The sequence below is a fragment of the Octodon degus genome, unplaced genomic scaffold, assembly GCF_000260255.1.
Source record: "Octodon degus isolate 3935 unplaced genomic scaffold, OctDeg1.0 scaffold00178, whole genome shotgun sequence".
Taxonomy (NCBI): domain Eukaryota; kingdom Metazoa; phylum Chordata; class Mammalia; order Rodentia; family Octodontidae; genus Octodon; species Octodon degus.
The window spans coordinates 2,794,800-2,817,868 of NW_004524754.1; the positions used below are offsets into that span (position 1 = coordinate 2,794,800).

Below are 23,069 nucleotides of genomic sequence, written 5' to 3' on the forward strand. Positions count from 1 at the left end.
GCCGGCGCAGGGTAGCCAGAAACTCTCCGCACACTCACCGGACCTGGGCTAGGACTGGGTCTGGGGGCTCCCGGAACATGGCAGAAAATCCTCATATGACAAATTTAGACAAATAGAATATCTTGGTAAGGTGAACTTGCAGAATACTTTTTAGAAAATTTGCAGCTGAGACTGTATCTGGACTATTAAATATTAGCTGTGATAATGTAAGATTACTTGGGTTTAAGCATTAAATTTATATTACACTGCAGCTACATGAACGATGTTGATATTAGATGACATTACCATGATTCTCACATTCCTGTTTCCAAAGACTCAAACCCTCACCAGTACTGTCTGTAGTCAGCAGTCCTGGATATATGGCTGTAGAGTAGACGTTTTACTTTCACTTTGTTCAGTTAATCTGTTGCTCAGTATTTCACAAGTCTGGTGAGTAAGTCTGATGAATGTATGTTTTAGACAAGGTGTTGAAATGGAAAAGGTGATGCAGGAATTGGGAAAGTCACTCACGGACCAAGATGTAAACTCACTGGCTGCTCAACATTTTGAATCACAGCAAGTAAGTAAGATATGCTAATTTTTACATACACAGCCTCATGTTCTTTTACTTACTAATTTTTGAAAGAAATACTAAGCGGTTGGCCTACTGTATCTTTCAGGACTTAGAGAATAAATGGTCAAATGAATTAAAACAATCAACAGCCATCCAAAAACAAGAATATCAGGAATGGGTGATAAAACTTCATCAAGACTTAAAAAACCCCAACAACAGCTCCCTGAGGTAGTGAACATTATTCTTCTTATTTAAAATTCCACTATCAGTAATAGTTTATATTTATTGGAAAGGTGAGGCTTGTATATATTTTTAGAGTGTAAGTGAACAGTCAAGGTAATTTTATGTCCCTTTTAACACCTTCTGAATTATAGACTGTATGTGTATTGTTTTAGGGGTGAGGAATAGTGAGTGTTTTGTTTAAAATACTGATTCCTGCCCCCCAAAAAAACTTTAGCTGTAGAAATCTTTTAAGGCGCATACTTCTAAAAACCACATAACTTTTGTTTTCTTCAGTTTCTGCTTACTACAATTGGCTGAATGCAAAACACTCTACTCCCTTAAGCAGAAAATCAAAAACTGTGGAGATAATATTAAAAAAGTCTGATCTGTAAATGAAATAGTAATGTACAAATTGAGATGTGTAGTAATAGAAGCCTGGCTAGAAATAGTATGGAGGATTTCCATAATCCCTATTGTGTGTGGTACATTCCTGTACTGTGTTGTACACGTCTCCTTAGAGCTCCACAGGGCTGTACTATTTTCTGGCTGTATCATCGTTTGCTTGAGAGTTCGTACTTTCAAATCCTAAAGTATATTCAACTTAAAATGCACCATGTATACCATAATAACTTTTCACAATATGCGTATATGTACCATAAACATTTTTAAATGCATCATATTAATATAATGTTAGTCTCTCCTGCTAGTTTTGCCTGGAAAGAAATAATTATACTTCGTTTTCTCAGCCATTGTATGCCCTGCTCCCTGCCAAGGCCACAGCTCTTGGCACTGACACATGAGGATATGCTAAGTAAATGTTTGTGGGATGAAGGGGCAGGTTTTCATTAAGTCCTTTATCCGATACTTTAATCACCTTTTATGGACTTACTGTAATCTTTTACTTGACTAATATTTTCCTAAAACCCTTGGTTGCAGTCTCCTATTAAACTATTTTAGATCTTTTACTCGCTTTTTTAAAATAACAAATAGCAGAATATAATAGTAGACTCACATAGAGAAAAAAGTAACAGTATATTATGCATGTATAAAAGTAATATGTGTTGAGTCAAAATACAAAATATAGACAATATGTTGTAGACAAAAATGTTGAACAAATAAATAAAATGTGGGGCTGGCGAGATAGCTTAGCAGTCTAAAGAGCCTGCTTAGGCAAGTTTAGGCAAGGCGCAGGGACTGCTGTCAGCCCCGCCCCCAGGGCTTGTTGAGCTGGCCACAAAAAGTTGAAAGCCATGAAAGCCCCATTACTGCAAAAGTTACCCTCAGTTGCTTTTGTTTCAGAAAGCCAGCCATAGACTCAATCCCGTTGTGTAAATACTGGCCTGCTTTTAAAAACCTCAGTACTCCTATGAAAAATATTTTTACTGTGACTTTGCTAGTTTGCCTTCCCTTTGGATAGGTGTTTACTTGATGAGTGGAATCCTGTTTCCTACAAAACTCGTCATAGGCTAAGTGAGGTGTGTGGAGGGATAAGGTACATAAAGTAAACCTCGTCTGTTTTAGGTGGTCAGTTTGGTGAACTGTGATGAAATTAGTAATAAAATCATCACCACAATCAAGACTGAGCATTTTGCTTTTACACCTTCTGAACCATCCCTGTCCTCCTAGTCCCTGTCAACCCACCTGAGTTCTGTCCTTATATCTTTGATATTTCCAGACAGATAAATAGAATCAAACTAAATGTTGCAGTTAATAGCTTGCATCTTTTATTTGGCATAGTACTTTTGGGTCCCATTCATACTGTTCCAAGTATCAATACAGTGTTTTGCTTTTCTTTTTATTCTGTTACTCATTATTTTATCTGTTTACTTGGTAATGAGCTTTTCAGGTGTTTCAGGATTGAGCAATTGTAAATAAAGCTGTTTTAAACGTTCATATATAGTTCTTTGTAGAGACGTATGTTTTATTTCTCTTATGTTAGCACCAGGTAGTATATGGTAGTATATGCTTAATTGCGTAAAACGTTGCCACAGTTTTCCAGAGTGCTGTGCAACTTGCATTCCCACCACGAGAGCGTGAGAGTCTTTGTTTGTGGAGGCTTCAGTCTATACTTGGCTGGCTCCAAGACAGGGTGGCACATGGCAGAAGGCAGCAGTTCATGGCAGTGGAAAACAGCAAAACAGCAAGAAAGGAGGAGCAGTAGCTGAGGAGCAGTGCTGAGCAAGCCCCTCTCCCTCCCTTACACTGCCTTCAGGCTCTCCACCCCGGGCAGATGTAGCTCTCACATCCGTAGTCCCAGCACTGGGTCATGAATTAATCACAAACTCTAGAAGCCCACCCCAATGACTGCAGGAGGCTTTGGGGGGACACCTAGACACAACCCATGACACTAGTTTTCGTTAAAAACTCACTTGGTTTTGGTATCAGGGTAATGGTGATCAGTGATCATCAACCTGAAACCATGGGGGGGGGGGTTGTCTAGTATTTCCATTTTTTTTTTTCTATTTGTTGAAATTTCTTGTGTGTCCTTCCATCTTGCCTGCCATCTCCATTAGGTGTTTTAACATGTTAGTTGTAGTTATTCAAAAGTCTCTTGCTTTTAGATTCAGTATTTGAGTCATCTCTAAATTTGTTTCTGTTAATTATTTTATCTCTTAATTTTTTTTCTTTTTGCTTTTCTGGGTGTCTCTCCCCTCATCTTTTTCTTCCTCTTGTTTTTGTCTGAGAGCTAAATATTTTAAATATTAGAAGAGACTAAAGTAAATAATAATTATATGCAGAAATTAACAGGCAATAAATATGAAGGTGGTCCAGATCCTATCAGTAGTTGAGTAGAATTTGGTTTCTGTACCAGTTAGAACCTTCAGTAACCAGCAGGTTTCATTTCTGTGACAGTAGTGTAGTGCTACTTTATGGCTGGGTTGGCCATTGAGATTCTAGAGGGATTTTATTTAGACAAATTTCAGCAGTCTCTGTGTCTGTCCCACAGAGTGGATCTCCTCTCCATGCTGTTGTTGTCTCTCCTGGCATGAGATTATTGCTGTGTCACTGGGGACAGGAGACGGTTCCTTTGTCCACCTGTTGTCCAGTTCTGTCATCTTTGTCTGCCTTATGTCTTGGGCAGATTACATATGTCGGGGTTGTAGGGCCGTTCATGGCGTCTCTGCCTGGGTCTCCTGTCCTGGTTTTCTCTTGGGACTACATGGTGGAAGCTAATGGGTAGACTTTGCACGTGCAGGCACCTGCGCTTTCTAAGTTATCGTGCCAGCCCACACTTGGCCTTCAGAAATCTATTATAACTTTAGCAGAGTTCTTTTTCCTCCTTTGCATAACAACACCTATTTCAACCATATTGTAACAGAAATGAAACTGTTCATATGTCCTGTCTGTCCCAGGAGCACCATGCTCAATTCTGTTTCCCACATTGCTTTTTCTTCACATCTTTTCTTTAGATCTCCAGAAAAGTATGACTGTGTAAATTTTCTGACTTTCTCCCATTGTTAAAGAGGAAATAACATTCTCTGGTAGTTTTTTATATTGTAAGGTGGGGATATAATATATATTTAATTTCAGTTTAAATTTCCCATATTCACTAGCAAAATCAGTGAGAAAAATGAGTCATTTTGGATTAACTCCCAAAATTTAGTCAGTAGAGAGGATGATTCTCACAGACTTTTACCATCTTTAGCATACTCTGAAATTTGAATTGAATAGTTATACAATGACAGCTCCACTTTGGAAACCTTTTTAGGAAATATAAAGAGTAGAATAAAGAGAAATAGCTTAGTAGGAAGAGAATGTTGGAGGTTTAAAACTAGGAAATGATAAAAAAGACAGGATATATACATTAAACAAACTTCACCTTTTTGTTATTTTATTAGGCTTGTTAATTTTTATTGCTATCATTTCATCTGTTTCTAATTTTTCTTAGAGCTATCCCTAATATAGGATGTACCATATGTTTTTACACATAGTGCGATTTTAAGTAGCAAATTAATTCATTTTCTCATTTTCAGACCACTATGAAATTTTAAATAGTAATATGTTAATTGACATTATAATGATTGAAAGAGTAATCTGCATTACTTGTTGTGAGTAACTGAAAAACCAAGTGGGGCTTTTAGAACCTGTTAGTGCTGCTGGTCTTGTCATCATGGATTAGATGCACAACAATAGGTTGTGCACTACTTTCAGCTGTTCTGTTTTCTCTGTTACGAAGTTTGCTTTCCTTTAAGAAAAGTTTTTGAAAAGTATACAGAGAAAAAGTGTTTCAATTTTATTAATTTCAGTGAGGAAATTAAAGTTCAGCCAAGTCTGTTCAGAGAATCTGTAGAAGCAGTTGGAAGGATTTATGAGGAACAGAGAAAGCTAGAAGAAAGTTTCACTATTCACTTAGGTAAGTATACCAAGTTTTACAGTTATAATTTGTTCTAACTTCTGATACTGATCCTCTAAGATTACAGATAAAATCCCTAAAATGCACATAGCACGTAAACAAGTTATTTTCATTGCAAATATTGCCCTTATGATTGATTGGATATAAGTTTACTATGTTAGTTTATAGTATTTTTAAAATAGATTAAATTATAGTAGTTCTTAAAATGGGAGACCATAAAGTCTTTTGAATTATGATTTGTAGCACAGATTAATCTGGGTGATTGCCATAGAGCTGTGAATCTGGCTCATTCTGCATTTTTTCCTTTCTGGACCTGTTGGTTCTCTCACCAGGAGCCCAGCTGAAGACCATGCATAATTTGAGATTGCTGAGAGCAGATATGCTGGACTTCTGTAAGCACAAAAGAAATCATCGCAGTGGTGTGAAGCTCCATCGGCTCCAGACAGCACTGTCCCTTTATTCCACATCGCTGTGTGGCCTGGTTTTACTAGTGGACAATCGAATTAATTCATATAGTGGCATTAAGAGAGGTGGGTCGACATCATACATATTTATTTTATTAAATTTCCTTGTAGTTACCATTCATATAAAGAAAGAAATTATGGGGCTGGCCAGATAGCTCAGGAGATTAAAGCACCTGCTTAGGCAGATGCAGGGACGGGGGTTTGTACCCTACCAGGCCCATCCCCAGGACATGCTAAAAGTTGACTAAGAATGGGCATGGTGGTGCATGCCTGTAATCCCAGCAATTGGGAGGCTGAAAACAGGAAGATCACTGTGAGTCCAGTCTGTATAGTGAGACCCTGTAGACCCTCTACTAAATACATAAGAAAAAAAAAAGAAAGAAATTAATGGAGAAGCCGGCCAAGTAGCTCAGCAGAAGCACCTGTAAGCAGGTACAGGGGCCTGGGGTTCAATCTCCGGGCCTGCCATGCCCTTTCCCCAGAGTTAGATCTAATAGTGAGACCCTGAACACCCTGTGGACCCTTACCTAAAATACAGGGGGAAAAAAGTACTTATTTTTAATCGGATTTCAGATACAACTAACAATAAACATACCAGACATAGGTATTTTTTATTTTTACATATGTTAACATTGATAGATTACTTCATGAGATTTAATTTTTCTTAAAACATTGTATAATAGTATATAGTATTCCAATAGGATTCTTATTTCAGGGTAAGACTAAATAGTGAAGATATGAATATGTTTTTCAGTTTAGAACCAGATCTTGGCTCAGTGAATTTGAGTTTGTCTGTTTCTTTCCTTTTATCTTTTTTTTTTTGACGGTACCAGGGATTTAACTCAGGACCTAGTGCTTGCCAGGCAAGCACTTACTCTACTATCTCCCTGGCCCCCTGATTTGTCTCTTAAATGTACTAAAAAGTTATTTTCCCCTCTTAGTATGACTAATTTTTCAAAATAATTTTATTGAGAAACAAATGCAATGAGACAGTTTCAAAACTGATCACTAGCACAGTTTCAGTAATCAATACATTGCATATTGTTGTCTTAGTGGTTATTCATTGTACGATATGCAGACATGATATCCTGTGTACAGACACTATTAGAACAAATCTCTGTATTCATTGAATTATGAGAATGCAGCTGTATATTTAGCCTATTAATATGACTAATTTTTATGCTTATTTCTAAATTTTATAATACATGAAGAAGTATTGAAATATGTAGCTCCTTTTAAAAGAAGCTTGAGTGGATTAATTTTCCTTCCTGACTGTAAGAAACTTGTATTTATTACCAGTTGGGGGAGTAGATTATGATCATATCATCTGTGATTTAGAAAAGAACTTGGAATTACATTAAAATATTGTTGTGTACTTTTTTGAGTGATTGAAAACTAAAAATTTCTAACCAATACAAATTTACTATGCCCTAGCTTAACATGTGACTATTGAAAATCATAAGAAACCATACTTGTAAGTTTTCATTTCTGTTTCTCCTTCATCCTGTTGTGTGTAAATAGATGCTAAACAATTGATGGCTCACATTTAGAAGTTTGTTCATATTTTGGGTCCCTTAGATTTTGCCACAGTTTGCCAGGAGTGTACTGACTTCCATTTCCCCCGAATTGAAGAGCAACTGGAAGTCGTTCAGCAGGTGGCGCTGTACGCTAGAACCCAGCGGGGCAGCAAGCTGAAAGAAGCGCAAGGTCAGTGTGTGCCCTCAAGGTGTGCTGGTGTGTGGGCGGTCACCGCAGTCACACAGATGACGTGGGTGCAGACTGGAAGAAAGAAATGAAGAGCTGAATTTAAGATCTCCAGAGTGTGGAATTCTGCTCTTAGTGTCCTTTTCTGGATAATTTTTTCCAACATCATTAGAGAGAACCAATTTTTCAATTTTTTTCATTTTTATTGTTGCAGGGGATCCACCCCAGGGACTCATGGGTACTAGGCAAGCACTCTACCTCCAGTCACATCCCCAGCCCTGGGAAAAGATAGGCTGGGTGATAACTTAGTGGCAGTGTGATGCCAGGTTCTGGGTTCCATCCTCAGCACCTTAAAGTAAAAATAATAAATTTCAGTAGTATATCTCCAAAATGACATAATTATTACTACAGAAGGTTTTGAAATCACAAAGTAAAAGGAAGCACAAAATATATACTTTTTAATATTTTGTCTTTGACTTAAATAGCATAAAGTTAATTACTTGTTTTGGGTCGTTATTTTAAAAAGTTACTAGGTCCTTAATCATCTGCTTTTTCTAAATTAATTTGCAATGTAATAGCCTTTCCATCTACTTTGACAATGTGTACAATTTCGTGATTCAGTGTACATTGTAGAAGAATCCCCTCAAGTTAATCATATTTGTCACTTAGCTAGTTACCACTTTATTTTTTGTGGTGAGGACACTTACCCTCTCACAAATTCAGTATATATCAAAGTGTACTACTGTGCATTAGATATCCAGAAATTGTCCCACTGGCATAACTGAAACTTTGTACTCCTGACCAACACCTCATCTCCTGCTTCTGACAGCCCACATGAGCCATCATTCTCCTGTCTCTGTGAGTGCGGCTGGTTTGGGTTTCACATGTGAGGTCGTACAGAGCAGTAACCCCACATCCAAGTGGTGCGTGCGTGTGGGCAGGGAGAGTACATGCACAGTGGATTCATCGAGAGCCCCCAGGTTAAAGGCGCCCACATTCGTGATTTTGATAGTGTTAGCAGTTACCGTCTGTAGCAGCTCTACCAGGTTATATCTCCTCTAAAGGTAGTTGGGGCTTGCGGCAGTATGCACTGCGTACTGAGCCACGCCGAGTCCTCGGGTCAGTGCAGCAGTGTCTTGAGGCCCTCTGAGAAAATTTCAGTGTACCTTCTTGCTCTTCTGATGGCTTCTTCCTCCATCTCGTTCAAACTAGCAGTGCTGTGTTCATAAACATTTTAATATTAGTATTATTAGTACTGGTGACTAAAAGTACAAAGATTGGGGCCATGATAGATGTGGGAGAAAATGGAAAACTCAAGTGTACCCATGTGAGATAGGAAGTATGCTAAAAATGACAGGAAGTTTGTAAGCCACATACAGTTAAGGCACTGCATGTGGATCATGGTATTTTGTTCTTGTTCAGGCAACTACTTTGTGGTTTTATGTGAGTCAGTACAGCAAGTTAGTTCATAAAAGAAAACTTTCCCAAATGAACCTGCGTGTTATAGAAGAGCTTTAGGAAAACCTCTTCCCAACTCTTCCATTTCAGTGCATGCCTACTGTTGGTTCTGCACATTCACATCCTGTTACCCAGCACCTGTTTATCCTAAAATCTCCTATTGTTTTCCTTCTGTGGTAGTTCCAGTGTACTTCTACAGTCCATGATAAAAGTTCAAATCCTGCTTTTGTGTACATTAAAAAAAAATAACCATCTTCTTAGTATTATTAAACACAGTACTACCCATTAAAATATGGAAAAGGGAATAGATTATGAATAGTAACTCTTGCTTCCTTAATAAAATTCTGTTTGTTTATACTCCATATAAACAAAACTGGGATCTTCATTAGTTGTTTTGTAATCTGTGCTATGATCAGAGGTGTATTCAAGGCTTATCTATTACCCAGCCCTATATTAGACATAAATATTAGATAAAGGTTTCAGCAACTGAGGCTTCTCCATGTTTATCTGTCTTTTCAATTATAGAATATGTGTTTATAAGATACTATGATAGAAAAAAAGATACTATGATAGAAATAAATTCATCAAAGTAGTCAGATAAGAACTTATTTTTATTTAGATAATTATAGATCATTTTTATTATTTATACTTTACTCATTTGGAGTTTTCTAATTCAAAAGGTAATTGCAAAGTAGATTCTAACATTTTTACTTGAATTGGAATAAGAAAATAGCTTTTTTAAAGATAGCTACTCTGAGAACCTAATGTGCATTTTGCATTTGTGACTTGCAAAATTCAGAGGTAATTTCGGTAACACATATACATTTGTTTGGCCTTTGTAATATATATTTAATACTATTATTTCTTAAGTTATCAACAGTTACCTTTCCAAAATTTATGCCATGGAAAAAGAAAAACTATTGAATATCTGAAAAAATTCTGTCTGAAACAGTCAACGTATCTTTTTGAAATTAAATATACACAGAGTCAGGTAAAAAATAAATTTCAGGAACAAGCTGAGTATAAACTGATTCCTGGTGCTGCTAGCCATTTATTTGTAGTCCTGAACAAGTTATATCAACAGCATTGACTCAGATGCTAAAAATAAAGGTGGCCACACCACAGCTATCTAGTGAAGTTATTTTATGTGTAATTAACTTAGTGCCCTGAACCTCCCCACTGAAAACTAGCGTATTGGAAAGTATAGTGTGGTTAATACCATGGGATTAAGAATCTGAGTATGTGGTTCAAGACCTGGTTTCATCTCTTACCTGTATATCCTTGGTTAAGTTACTTAACTTATCTAAGCCTCTTTCCTTGTATATAAGGTGAAGATTGGGCGGCGTGTGTAGCTCAGTAGTAGAGAACATGCTTAGCATTCACAAGACCTTAAGTTTACTACTCAACACCAAGAAACAAACACCTAAGGTAATAATAGTACTTCCCTCATAAGGTCTTGGTTATAAGAGTTTTGTGAGAATTAAATGAGACCACATGTACAATGTAGCTGGGTGCCTGGCATATAGAGGCCCTTGGTAATGTTTTGCTTGTTTTGAAAGTTGTGGTGGTGCTGTGTTTCACACTATCATTTTCTTTCTTTGTGCATTATCTTATGAATAGATTCTGGTAACCAAAATGGAGCAAGTGATGAGAAGATTGCGGAGAGAAACTATTTAAACATTTTACCTGGTACGTACAATTTTGTTTTATATTACTGTTGTCTTATACATTAAAACATAGATTTGAAACCTAAATTCTTATGATGTACATCATGAAATATTGCCAGTATATCATTTTTAAACATTTTGTATATAGGATATACTTCCACAGGTTTTTCTCTAATATCAGTATTTTTATAGGGTTCTTTTTTATTTTATTAATTTATTTTTTATTGTGTGATAGTCTTGCTACACAGTTCAGACTCATAGTGATCCTCCTGTCTCAGCTTCCCTTAGTTCTGGGATTATAGGCATGCACCACCAAGCCCAGTTTTGGGGCCAGCACAGTACACCCAGAACCAGCATGGCATGTAGTACTGGGTATCGAACGTGGGTCCTTGCGCTTGCCAGGCAGGCGCTTAGATCACTGAGCTATAGTCTCTACCATTATACCATTCTTAAACAACATGTCCTATAATAATTTCTTTTTTTAAAAAAAAAATAACTTTTTGAGCAGTTTTTCATGTGTGAATCCTTACATGTCTTCTCAACTCATACATGCAAAATTGCTCAAGAAGTTACCAAGTTTTATGGTTAAGCTTTATGCTCAAGAAGTTGTGAGTTTTATGGTTATTTACATTTTTTGCCAGTTGCAATTTCCTCATGGATGTTGTTTCTTAGTTGCATAAGAAATAAATCGAGGGGTCACTTTTACTGTGAAATGTAAGCACTAGCACATAGAGATGTGAATAGCTGAGCCTATAGAAAGAACATGGGTCATCTGGTTTAGAATCATTCACACTTCCCCTTACATTTTCCTGCTTTTCATTTATTTCATTTTCATTGTCATTGTAGGATATGTTGTTTAAGAACTGGAATTCAACCTTTTGATCGGATTCATTCTGATGACCCCTGGTAGAGCTGTGTGGCAGGGCATAACTGGCAAGGCCCTTTGTGTAATTGATGAGAGTTGTATTTTAAACTACGTGGTCAACTTTAGTGTCATAAATAACCATCTCTTGAGAGCTCCCTGTGCTCCTGTAAGGTAGCGTCCTCACATTTCCTTCCTCAGATATCTGATATTTAAGTCACATTACGATACCCTCCCTATTCGTGGCATTCGTCTGGCTGGGCCCAGGCAGCTGTGGTCTTCAACCTCCAGCCGCTCTCCCACGGTCAGGCGGCCTACCCTGGGGCAGTGTTAGAATCACCACATGCTGTGTCCGCCACTTTGTGGAACAGGAAGCTGTTCTCCGCGCCGCCTAAAAATACTGTCCATGAAGGATTTATCATGTTCTTCTTGGTACATCCATAATTTAAACCATCCATATTTTGTGGCTTTCTTATAAATGTGCCAATTTTATTACTACTCTGGATGTACCAACGTGTAGTTTTTTTAAACTTAATTCTTTAGTACTGTATTTCCTCCCTTGTTCTTTTTTTTTTTCAAAAAAGTATATAGTTTAGTATCATTTGTACTGCTAAATCAAGAGACTATCACAAGTCTGAGTTAGAAAAGCAATATTAAATTATTCAGGTAAATATCCTACTAGTATCTGAAGTTGCATTTAGTTAAAGAATGGTTACATAATGAACATATTTGTAGATTTTTAAAAGGTAAAAATCACAATTTTTTAATTGTAAAGAAAAATAATTTTATTTGTATACTTTTAAGCCAATAGTAGTTTATTTTTCATGTTCTATTTATATTTTCTCTCAACTAACTCTGACAATTATTTATGCTTTCTCTCATCTAACTCTGACAACAGCCTTGTAAGAGAAGTGGTCAGGCCTTCCTTTTCCCTAGTCGTGTACAAAGCTGCATAAGTTGAACTGATTTTCCCGGGATCACTAGCCCATAGCTGCTGTAGCCCAGGACTCCTTAACATCCCATCTAGTCATTTTTCTACTGTCTCCTACTAGTCAGAGTGTTACCGCCAGCTCCAGCACTGGCATCCATTTTATTAATGGGTGAAAGGAGACCAAGAGACAAGTCATTTGAGGTCGAAGAAAGCAGTGCCAGGTTGAGGATTAGGAGCGCCTGACTCGCTCTCCAAGCCATCCTGCCTCACTGCTGGCCCTGGGCCATCACGCTGCCGCTTCCAGCACTGCCGGGAGGTGCGGCTCTTGCTGGGCCTGCAGGTACTGTCCCATCTCCTGACAGCCAGTCTGTGTCTTTTGTTGCCTTCTTGAGAAGTACAGGTATGCTGTTCCTTACCACACACTTGCCCTTTCATATTCTTTTTCACATCCAGGTTTTTTCTGTAATTTTATTTTTCAGGATCTCTATCATCATTCAGTCTTCAGTCTCTTTTTCTGTTTATCTAATTTCTTTATCTTATTCAAATTTGAAAAGAATAAGATGCCTCTTTCAAAGGCATCTGTGAGTACAGCTACAGATATATATAACTAGAAATGTTGAGCACAGCCCAACATATAGTAAGTACTTTTGAATGTAAGTACACCATGCACTTTAGAGTAAAACCTTCAGATAATGCCTGTGAAACAAGCATGCACAGAACATGTGAGGACAGGATTCCTGTAGCAAACCTTTCCTAAGGGACATACCAGAACTTTGAGTGAGCCATATGCATTTGTAAAAACATGGTTTTTTAGTACATGTTTGTGGTACATAATATCACTCATTGTGGGTAGCCAATGCATGTATATGACACATCAGTTCTTTTTTATGTCCCTTTCCCTCCCTCCTCTGCCTCCCTGAGATCCCTTCTTGTTTGAGAAGACCTGTCTCCCTGTTTCCTATTGTCTATCTTTTATTTGGCTCTTTCATTTTTTATACTTTGGGTTTCTCATTAACAGAAGCAATATGGTATTTAAGCTTGCAAGTTTGACATTGTTTAATTTTTTTATGTGTGTGGAACTGGGGATTGAACTCAGACCCTTACACTTGCCAGGGAAGCGCTTATTCTACCAAGCCATCTCCCTGGCCCCCATTGTTTAGTTTAACATTATCGCAGTGTACCCGCTTTCCTACAGATGACTCAAATTTTCCTGCTTTGTTGCAGAGTAGTACTCCATTGTGTAAAAGTACCACGTTTTCTTTCTTTACCCATCCCTCCATTGCTGGGCAATTGGCTGCTTCCAAGGTTAAACTATTTGAGTCCGTGCTGCTATAGACATGGAATATTCTTGTATCACTATAATGTGCTGACCATACCTATTTTAGGAAGATGCTAGTAGCATAGTAGTTGGATCAAATGATTTCAATTGTTTCTTGAGGAATCTTTTTCTTGATTTTCATAGTGGTTGTACCAATTTATATTCCCAACAATGTAGAAGGGTTTCCTTCTCCCCACAGCCTTGCTAGCATTTGTTATTATTGGATTTCTTAATGAAAGTCATTCTTTCTGTGGTAAGATAGAATCTCAGTGTTGTTTTCATTTGCATCTCTCTAGTGGCAAGAGACATTGAACATTTTCTCAGTGGGTCTTTTATCTTGGAGGCAAGGGGTCTGGTTTTTTGAGTTCTTGACATTTTCTAGATAGTAGTCCTTTTCCTGAGGAGTAGCTGGAAAAAATGTTTTCCCCATTCTGTAGATTGGCATGTTTTTTTATTACTACTTTATTTTTTTTTTTGCTTATTGTGTTAATTTATTTAATTAATCTATTTAGCAATTGCTCTAAAACATACTAGGATGCTTCCAATAACCTGATATTTTAAATAATTTATTTTTTTAATTTTTTAATTTTTTTTGTGGAACCGGAGATTGAACTCAGACCATTGTGCTTGCCAGGCAAGAGCTTATTCTATTGAGCTATCTCCCCGGCCACTACTTTAATTTCATTGTCTGTTATTGGATAGTTCAGATTATTTTATGTCTTCTCGGTTCAGTTTTGGTAATTCATTTGTCTATGAAGCTGTGCATTTCTTTAAGATTGTCCAGTTTGTTGGAGTACAGTTGTTCACAGTTGCTGCTAATGATTTCCATTGTGATTTCACCTTTCTCATTTCTTTGTTGACGTTGGTCTGGCCTTCCTCGTAACTTTGACTAAGTATTTGTTTGTCTTGCTTATTTTTCAAAGAACTTGCTCTTCAATTCATTTAGTTTCATTAATTTCCACCCTGATCATGATTCCACCCTTCTCTTTGTACTAGGTTTAGGTTCAGTTTCTCTTATCTTTCAAAGAAGACTATTCTATTGGTCTGTTTTCTTGAATTGTATGCGTAGGTTATTTATTTGAACTTTTTCTATGATATAAGTACTTATAGCTAAAAACATAATCCTTATATACTTTATTTATATTGACAGAAATTATAGAAAAGAAAAACTTTATGTTGTAGTGACAAATAAAAGAGTGGTTGTAAGAAGCATGGATTTTACAGTTTGAGAAAGTTTTCCAGCATTTAGTCTAAAACATTCATTCATTCACCAAATATTTGAATGCTTTCTTTTGCTGAAAATGGAACATTAAATAAGATAGACAAAATTCCCAAAGTCACGGATTGTGTCTATGCAATCTCTTTAGGGTTATCTGTGGAGAATGGTCTGATCAAAGTATATAGTGAGGTTTAAATTTTTTAAATATATTACAATGAGATACATTACTATTAATCCCCTCTAAATGCTTTCTCTCACTTTGAACATAGTTGCTCCACTATTCTTGTCACTTTCTGAAGCTATTTTAGAAGTCTCTTATGTCTTTGTTGGGCATGATAAAAAAAATGGTGAATGGCCTTGCAGAATGCCATGGTGCGAAAGGCACACTCATAAAAGCATCACACCGGTTCCTCATCCAGTGTATTCACGGGGTCTTGTACCGTGCGTCTTATGGCTGTTGTCCAACCTCAAAATAACCACAAAAGGTTGTTTTGAATCAGTGCAGTACATGTAGGCAGCTGCTGCAGCACAGCTCAAGGCACTCTGGAAAAGCACTGCTAAAACTGCTTCAGAAAGCGGCGAGAGCAGTGGGTCCATGTCTTCAGGGCCTGGGGGTGTTCTGAGGGGAATTCGTGGCACTGTGCTTTTTATCGTAAGACATGTTCTTCGAAAGTATTCACCATATTTTTTGGTCACACTGTGTAAACGAAATAACTTCAGTGTTAAGAGTAAAACAAAGCAGAATGATGTAAAGTTGTGGGGGGGATCAGGGGGTCCTATATCAGCTAGATGGCCAGGAAGAATTCTGAGGAGGGGACTTTTGATCGGAGACATGATTGATGAGGTCAGTCATGTGAGAACCTCGGAGAAAAACCTTCCAGGAAGCAGGCCTGATTTGGGAATGAGTTCTGCTTGTTTGAAGAGCTGAAGAAAAGCCTGTGTGGCTAGAGCAAAAAAGAGAGGGTAGAAGGGCCAGGGAGATGGCTCAGTAGAATAAGCACTTGCCAGGCAAGCACAAGGGCCTGAGTTCAATCCCTGGTTCCACCAAAAAAAACAGAAGAGAGGGGAGAGAGAGAGGCTCAGTTGTGCCAGCCCAATCTTGTAGGCCTAGGAGATACAAAAGCAATTAGTTTTTTTTTTTTTCTAAATTTAGTGTGAGCCTGTTTGCTGGTTTTTAATAGAGAAAGATAAAACCTAAATTGCATTTAAATTATCTTACTCACAATGAAGAAATTGTATATAGTTGGGCAAGACTAGAAGCAAAAGATAACTTGAGATAATGTTGCAGAATCTGGGTGAGGACAATATAACATGATGTTGGGTAATGGCAGTAAGTGTGGGGTGCTCAGATTGGAGATAGTCTTTAGAAATAGAACAGTATGGCAAGTGCAAGGGCCTGAGTTCAATCCCTGGTTCCGCAAAAAAAAAAAAAAAAAAAGAAAGAGAAAAAGAAATAGAACAGTAGTAGTTGATAGTGGGCTATGGAATAGGTATTCAAGGAAAGGAAAAAACTAAGGCCCACTGTATTTCTGACCTCAGCTGAGCAACGGATGAACAGAGATAGTCCCATAAATTGAAATGAGGAGAAACATATTTAGGATATGGGGAAAGCAAGAAATCAGGTAACGTATTCTTACTTGGTATGATGTTTTCACCATTTGTGCTGGCTTGATTTCTCTACTGGTCATCACTTCATGCCAATTTATGACCTCTTGAAAAATTGCTATTGCCTCATTACCCTCTCCCCAAGAGTTAAGGAGTAGAAAGCGGCCCTTCTGAGCACCAGCTAAGTTCCTGACGCACCCTTGCTGGTCCAACATGTTGACTCCCTGTTGCTATCATCTTTAAATCTACTCTAGAACATGGTGCATACATTTGAAAATCATGATGGTATTTGTTTTTCACAGGAGAATTTTACATAACACGGCACTCCAATCTCTCAGAAATCCATGTGGCTTTCCATCTCTGTGTGGATGACAATGTGAAATCAGGAAATATCACTGCTCGTGACCCTGCCATTATGGGCCTCCGAAACATACTCAAAGTCTGCTGCACTCATGACATCACGACAGTCAGCATCCCTCTCTTGCTGGTGCATGATATGTCAGAGGTGAGAAGAGTTCTCTCACTTTATTAGTATGTTGTGTGTTTGTATTGTTTAGCAATGTACATTTTGATGTTCTCCCTCCTTTTAGACTAATGGACTTTTCCTCTCCTGCCTGGTTTGTCTGGTTAATAGAATTGAGTGACATAAACAATGACTAGCCAGGCACAGTGCTACACACCTGTGATCCCAGCACTTGCTGAGGCAGGGAGATTGTTGCTAACTTGAGGCCAGCCTGGGCTACATAGTAAGACTGTCTCAAAACACAGAACAAAACAAAAGTGAACAATCTTTAGCCAGTCACGTTAGAGAATTATAGTAAACAAAAAATCCAGATTTGGGGCGAGCCAGATAGCTCAGCAAATAAAAGCATCTGCTTTGGCAAAGCACATGGCTGGGGTTTGATCACCAGGCTGTACCAGCCCTGCTCCTGAGGCACGCAGGCAGAGCCAGCCAAAAGTTGAGACTGGGCATGGTGGCATGTGCCTGTAATCCCAGCTCTTGGGAGGTATAAAACAGGAGAATCACTGCAAGTCTGATCTACCTAGTATGACCCTGTACACCCTATAGACCCTGTCCTAAATTCATTACAAAAAAAAAGAAATCCAAATTAGTCTTTAGCTTTGGGCAACATATGAATCTTCCTCTTTTTCCGTCCCCTCCAGCTCTTCCTCCTCCTCCACTTTCATCTTGTGTAGCATTTATCTCTGCATTTGCACTTAGCTTAGGCCAATATTAAAATGATCTTATATTCTCTGAGTGCGTGTTTTGTTTTTGTTTTTACTTAGGACAGAGTCTACAGGGTCTCACTATGTAGATCAGACTCCTAGTGATCCACCTATGTTCAGCCTCCCAATAGCTGGGATTACAGGCTCCCGCCACCATGCCCAGTCTCAATGGTTGTCTCAGCATGCCCTGGGGGTGGGTCTGGCATAGTAGGCTGGGAATTGAACCCCACTACATCTGCCTAAGAAGGTGCTTTAACCCACTGAGCTATTTGGCTGGCCTTGAGTGCACATAAATTAGTGGAAAGATACTGGATGACAGGAGGAAGCCAGCTGACCATAGTATTTCTCTCAGGGATATTTTTTGGATAATACAGTTATTAACTTCTACAGTTCACATGTGGCATATTAACTCATACCTTTTGTTATGTACTGTAATTTATTTGATGCTTTTAAGTTTCTTTCAATGGCTGTTTCCTTCTTTCGCTCAGCCTTGATGACTGCTGCCAGTAATCCCAGCACTCAGAAGGCTGAGGCAGGAGGATGTTTGTGAGTTTAAGACTAGCCTAGATCACATAATGAAACGTTGTCTCAAAAAAATGATGACTGTGAAGTACAGGTTGTGCTAAGTACAGGAAGGAAATCTGGTCTTTGATTATTAAGATACTTATCAAAATAAAACATCTGTGTAAATGCTGTATCATAGAGGGTAGTATAAAAGAGTTTATGTTTTACATTTTAGGTACATCCCAGTTACTTCCATAGTACTGAACCAGTTCTATCTGATACAGGTTGATTTTAAATTATTTCCTACTTTTGATATGGTGTAGTGAATTCACCTGACACATTGTTTGGGTTAGAATTCTGACACTCTCCTCATTCTCTGTTCTTCTCATTTCTGTGGCCTCACTCAAACCTAACAGTATCAGAAGAGATGGGCAGACATCTTTTTCTTTTATAGTAGCTTTATAATTTTCATTCCATCAGAAATGTTTAATTGTTGTGAAGTTAACGTCACCAACTGTTCCTTCTATAAAAGGGTCTTGGGGGCATAACATTTATGATGAATTCCTGCCACAAGGAAACGTCCAAACATTTCTGCAGCTGGACTCCTGGTTAACCAGTTTATAAAAATGGTTGTATGTAGGTGGGAAACAACCTCAAAAGCAGTGTTTCCAAAAGTCACTAGGTTCAGATTTACTTCCAGACATCTGATACTACCAGCATTCCCTCTCCCACAGTGTCACAAAAGTTACATGTTTTAAATTGGGACAGCCAGCTGCAGAACATTAAGTTTGTTTTGGAAGTGTCCATTTTAATTCACAAAAATATATTGAGCTGCGATCCTCCCATTTGTTGTATTTTGACATCCACTCAGGGTCAAGAAGTTTATTCTACGAACTCAGATGACATTACCCAGGATAGAGAGGTCGTGTGTGCTTTAGGCTTTGTGCAAGAACCCCAACGTTCCTGAGACACAGCTGCTGCATATTGATGTGTACAACTTCTGTCTATGAAGGTAGAAAGTTGTAGAATTACTTGTAGCTTAAGATGAAAAGGCAAAATAACCTGTCAGCGAGGAGAAAGCTATACCTGTGTTGTCTCCATAGATAGTTATGATCTCAAGGCACTGTTATATTCAAGTCGGCCTTACCTAAGAGGTAAATAAACCTGCCAGGCAAGAATCCCGAGTTTCTTATTTGTTTATACTTAGCGTTAATTTGTGGAATAACTTGGAGCTTAGGGATTTTAGTTTTATAGTTGTTATTAATGAAATTGTTTTAAACTTTTGTGGCATATAATACACTATGGAAAAGTACATGTAAATATTCAACTCAGATGTTCACAAACTAAACCCCTGTGTCACCGGTACCACAATCATGAAACAGAACCCACTTTGTGCTCTTTCTTTGTTTTTGTTTCTTTTGGCAGAACCAGGGATTGAACTCATGCCCTTGCGCTTGCCAGGGAAGCACTTACTCTACCGAGCCATCTCCCGTCCCCCCCACTTTGTACTCTTTTGGTTACTTAAATCTCTATATCCAAGGGTACCCCAAGTTTCTCAGGAAAGCATGGTTTGTAGCTGATCCTGTGTCTTGTTTCATTTTTCCTTTTGTCAAATACAGCCATGTTGTTATTTATGATTATGACTTATTTATCCTGCTATTTATTATCCCATGTGAAGGAACCACAGTTATTTAGCCTTTTCACTATTTATAGACTTTTGGTAGTTTCTAAATTTTGGTTATTATGTCTAGTATTAGAATAAACATTCTTGTATATATCTTTTGACATTTCTGCTTGAATATACTTAGGAATGAAATTCTTAGGTCTCAGGGTATGGTGTATGCTTAGCTTTAGTGGAGACAGCCAAGTTGTTTTCCAAAGTGATTAAGAAGATTATGTTGTTCTTTAATGTGAAAAATACACAAAACCAGACTCCCCTTCTGATAATGGCTTTGAAACTGACTGATACAGTTTTAAATGCCTTACAGGCATATACACGAGATATAAAGGGTAATCTTACAATTTTCCCTGCTAGTGCATAATCCCAGAAAGTAATTCTTATACCTAACCTTTAAGATGTAAGAGTCAAAGATTACAAATGCCTGTGAACCTCATAGTTCAGTCTTGGCCTAATCTGAAGATGCAGGTTGAGTGGTTAGCATAGACGGCCATTAACTTTAGCCACCACGTAGTATCTCACCCTCTGAATATTTTTCCAGAAAAGTTGAAAGCTTCATGCCACAGCATTATGTGTGCACCCATGTTTATAGCAGCGTAATTTTTCATAGCTTAATCTTGGAAACAAACCAAATGCCCATCAACTGAAGAATGGATAAAAAGATGTAGTATTTTTATACAATAGAGTACTACTCAGTGATAAAGAAAGATAAAGTAGAGGCTGTTATAGGTAAATGGATGCAACTAGATGCTATACTCATAAGTGAAATAAGTCAGACCTGCATGTGAAAACATTGTGTTGTCTCCATAATGTAAGAACTGAAGGAGTACATAAAATCCGAAAGGAACAAGAGATATGGTAAAAGGAAAAGAAACTGAGCAAAATGAATAAACAGTTGGGGTGAGGGAAAGGAGAAAAGAAAGGAAAAAAAGGAAGGGAAAAAATCATAATGTATACAAACAGGACAGCTGAGATGATTGTACTACTAATTTCTATTGGTTTTTTGAAGGTAGCAGTTAATGCTTAAAATTTTTATATGGTCCAGTTTTACATGTTTATATCTGGTAATCTGATCAACTACATGGAAGACAATCTGCACTATAACAACCAATGCTGAATACCTGTCATTTTGGTTTTTTCTTCTTTTTGAAATTGTGTATGGTTTCTAATGTCTTATCTATTATTTTTCTATTCTCTTTAAAATAAAACATAGTATCTCAGTTGTCATGATTGAGGTTTTAATTTCAGTTTTCCATTTTAAAATCTTCTTTGTGTGCATTGCCCACGTAGCATCTAAGTGCAGCATTGGGCCCCAGTTTTCTACCGAAGTTCCTAATCAAAGGCTCTTATTTGAGTCTGCTAGCTTCTTTATCAGTGGGAGTCTTTCATGGCACACAAGATGTAATCACTTAGCCATGTTTTCTCATGACTTTGTTGACTTCTAAAACTTTACCTTTTCTACATACTCAAAGCCATTCTTTAAAAAAAAAATGCTGCTTTTAATCTGAGACAAATTGATAGAATAAAAATAATGGCAAGCATCCACCTTAATCTTGGGACAGGGTCTCTGTGTAGGCGTGTGATAAGTGTGAAGATAAATGTGTGTGTGCAGCCATGTGCCTGTGTGTGTGGCCGCCTGCCAGTCCCTTCACATTCATACATTGCAAAGTGGCACTGAGCTAAAGTATGTCATATGAAGATTAAATTGATATCTGGAGTGTATTTATCATTTCAGAGCTGCACTAGGGTCCTGCTGTGAATTGGCATTTTAGTATGTTCTCTATGTAGAGTTAATGAAACTTTGTCATTAATTCACATCATTCTAACAAGTGTGAATTCGGTCTGTTAACCGCTCACGTATGAAAAAGCATGGCATTAATGCATAAAGTGTGATGATTGTTGGATAAGTGGACAATCAAAGTACTTTGTTTTTCCCCATCTGCTTAGAGGAGTAATTGGGTCTGGCAGCTAAGGACATGGCTGTATTTTTCCTATATAACGTCTCTATTCTAACTTGTGCTGCAGTCTTTCATCATTACTATTAGTATTCTGATTTTAATGTTTGGGTAGCATGTATTTTATATGTCAATGCTAGCCCTTTAAAAGCTTCTTGCTTATAATTTATATTCATTGTCCTCACATGAATGGAGTTGCTTAGACTTGACCTTACACTGAAGTTAACTAAAAGACTAATCAAAGGCACCAGTAGATTATAAATTTTAAGATAAGTTACTATCAGGTAATTTTATATATGTGTATGTGTGTGTGTGTATGTGCTTCATTAAAATACTACAAGCTGTCATGATTTTTTGACTCTAGTTATTACTATTATATTTTTAAAAATGGATTTGAGGGTAATATTTTAAAGTACTGTAACTACTATTATACTTTAGTATTTGTTCTCACATATGGTTTTTTGTTTGTTTGTTTGTTTTTGTATTGTAGGTAAGGGTCTACAGGGTATTCGGGGTCTCACGGTTAGATCAGACTCATAGTGATCCGCCTGTTTACAGCTCCCAAGAGCTGGGATTACAGGCGTGCGCCACCACACCCAGTCTTAATTGCTGTCTCAGCATGCCCTGGGAGTGGGGCCGGCCTGGCAGGCCCGGGGAGCAAACACCCGGCCCCTGTACCTGCTTGCAGTCACTTTAATCCGCTGAGCTATTTGGCCAGCTCTTTCACATGATTCTTGAATAAAATATTTAACATGAGTGAGGATAAGTATGCCCATAAGAAGTGAGATACAATAAATGGAACCAGCAGAAATAACCAATCATGAAAACAGATACACAGACTTGAGGAACCAAAACTATGAAACACAGACCATAAAATGGTTGATAACCATGTTTTTTTTTTGATAACTGTGTTTAAAGAACATATTACTATTCTTACTAAAAAAAAATTTTGTGTTGGGAAAGTTACTTTGCATTAAGATATTTATGTTACCATGATTTATCCTTGTTTTTTAATGAAATTAATATTTTTCTAAGTTTTAATACTAGAAAAACAATCCACATAAATAAAAGCTCATTGGGGTGGTGAGATGGCTCAGTGGTCTAAAAAAACACCTACTTAGAACAAGCTTAGCAGGGCACAGGGACTGCGGTTCAATCCCCCAGCACCACATGCCAGCCAGCCCCGCCCCCTGGTGGGCTGAGCTGGACACACACACACACACAAGCACACACACACAAATAAATTTAAAAAATTAAAAAAAAAAAAAAAAAGCTCATTGGAGTCCTTAGAAATCCTGAGACCTAAGGGTATACAGATGAATGTCCATTTTGTATCTGTGTATTCAAA

At 37.7% G+C, this 23,069-nt stretch overlaps 1 protein-coding gene across 4 annotated transcripts in view; it reads left to right on the forward strand.

Moving 5' to 3' along the window:
• Positions 1-23,069, forward strand: part of CUNH12orf4 (chromosome unknown C12orf4 homolog) — a 50,721-nt gene that overhangs the window by 25,035 nt on the left and 2,617 nt on the right. For all 4 annotated transcript variants that reach the window (XM_004643569.3, XM_023703758.1, XM_023703759.1 and 1 more), the window contains 7 exons: positions 460-559; positions 660-781; positions 5,023-5,129; positions 5,462-5,659; positions 7,172-7,300; positions 10,376-10,444; positions 16,660-16,862. In XM_004643569.3, the coding sequence (XP_004643626.1) occupies positions 460-559; positions 660-781; positions 5,023-5,129; positions 5,462-5,659; positions 7,172-7,300; positions 10,376-10,444; positions 16,660-16,862 (928 nt within the window). The remainder of the gene's footprint in view (positions 1-459; positions 560-659; positions 782-5,022; positions 5,130-5,461; positions 5,660-7,171; positions 7,301-10,375; positions 10,445-16,659; positions 16,863-23,069) is intronic.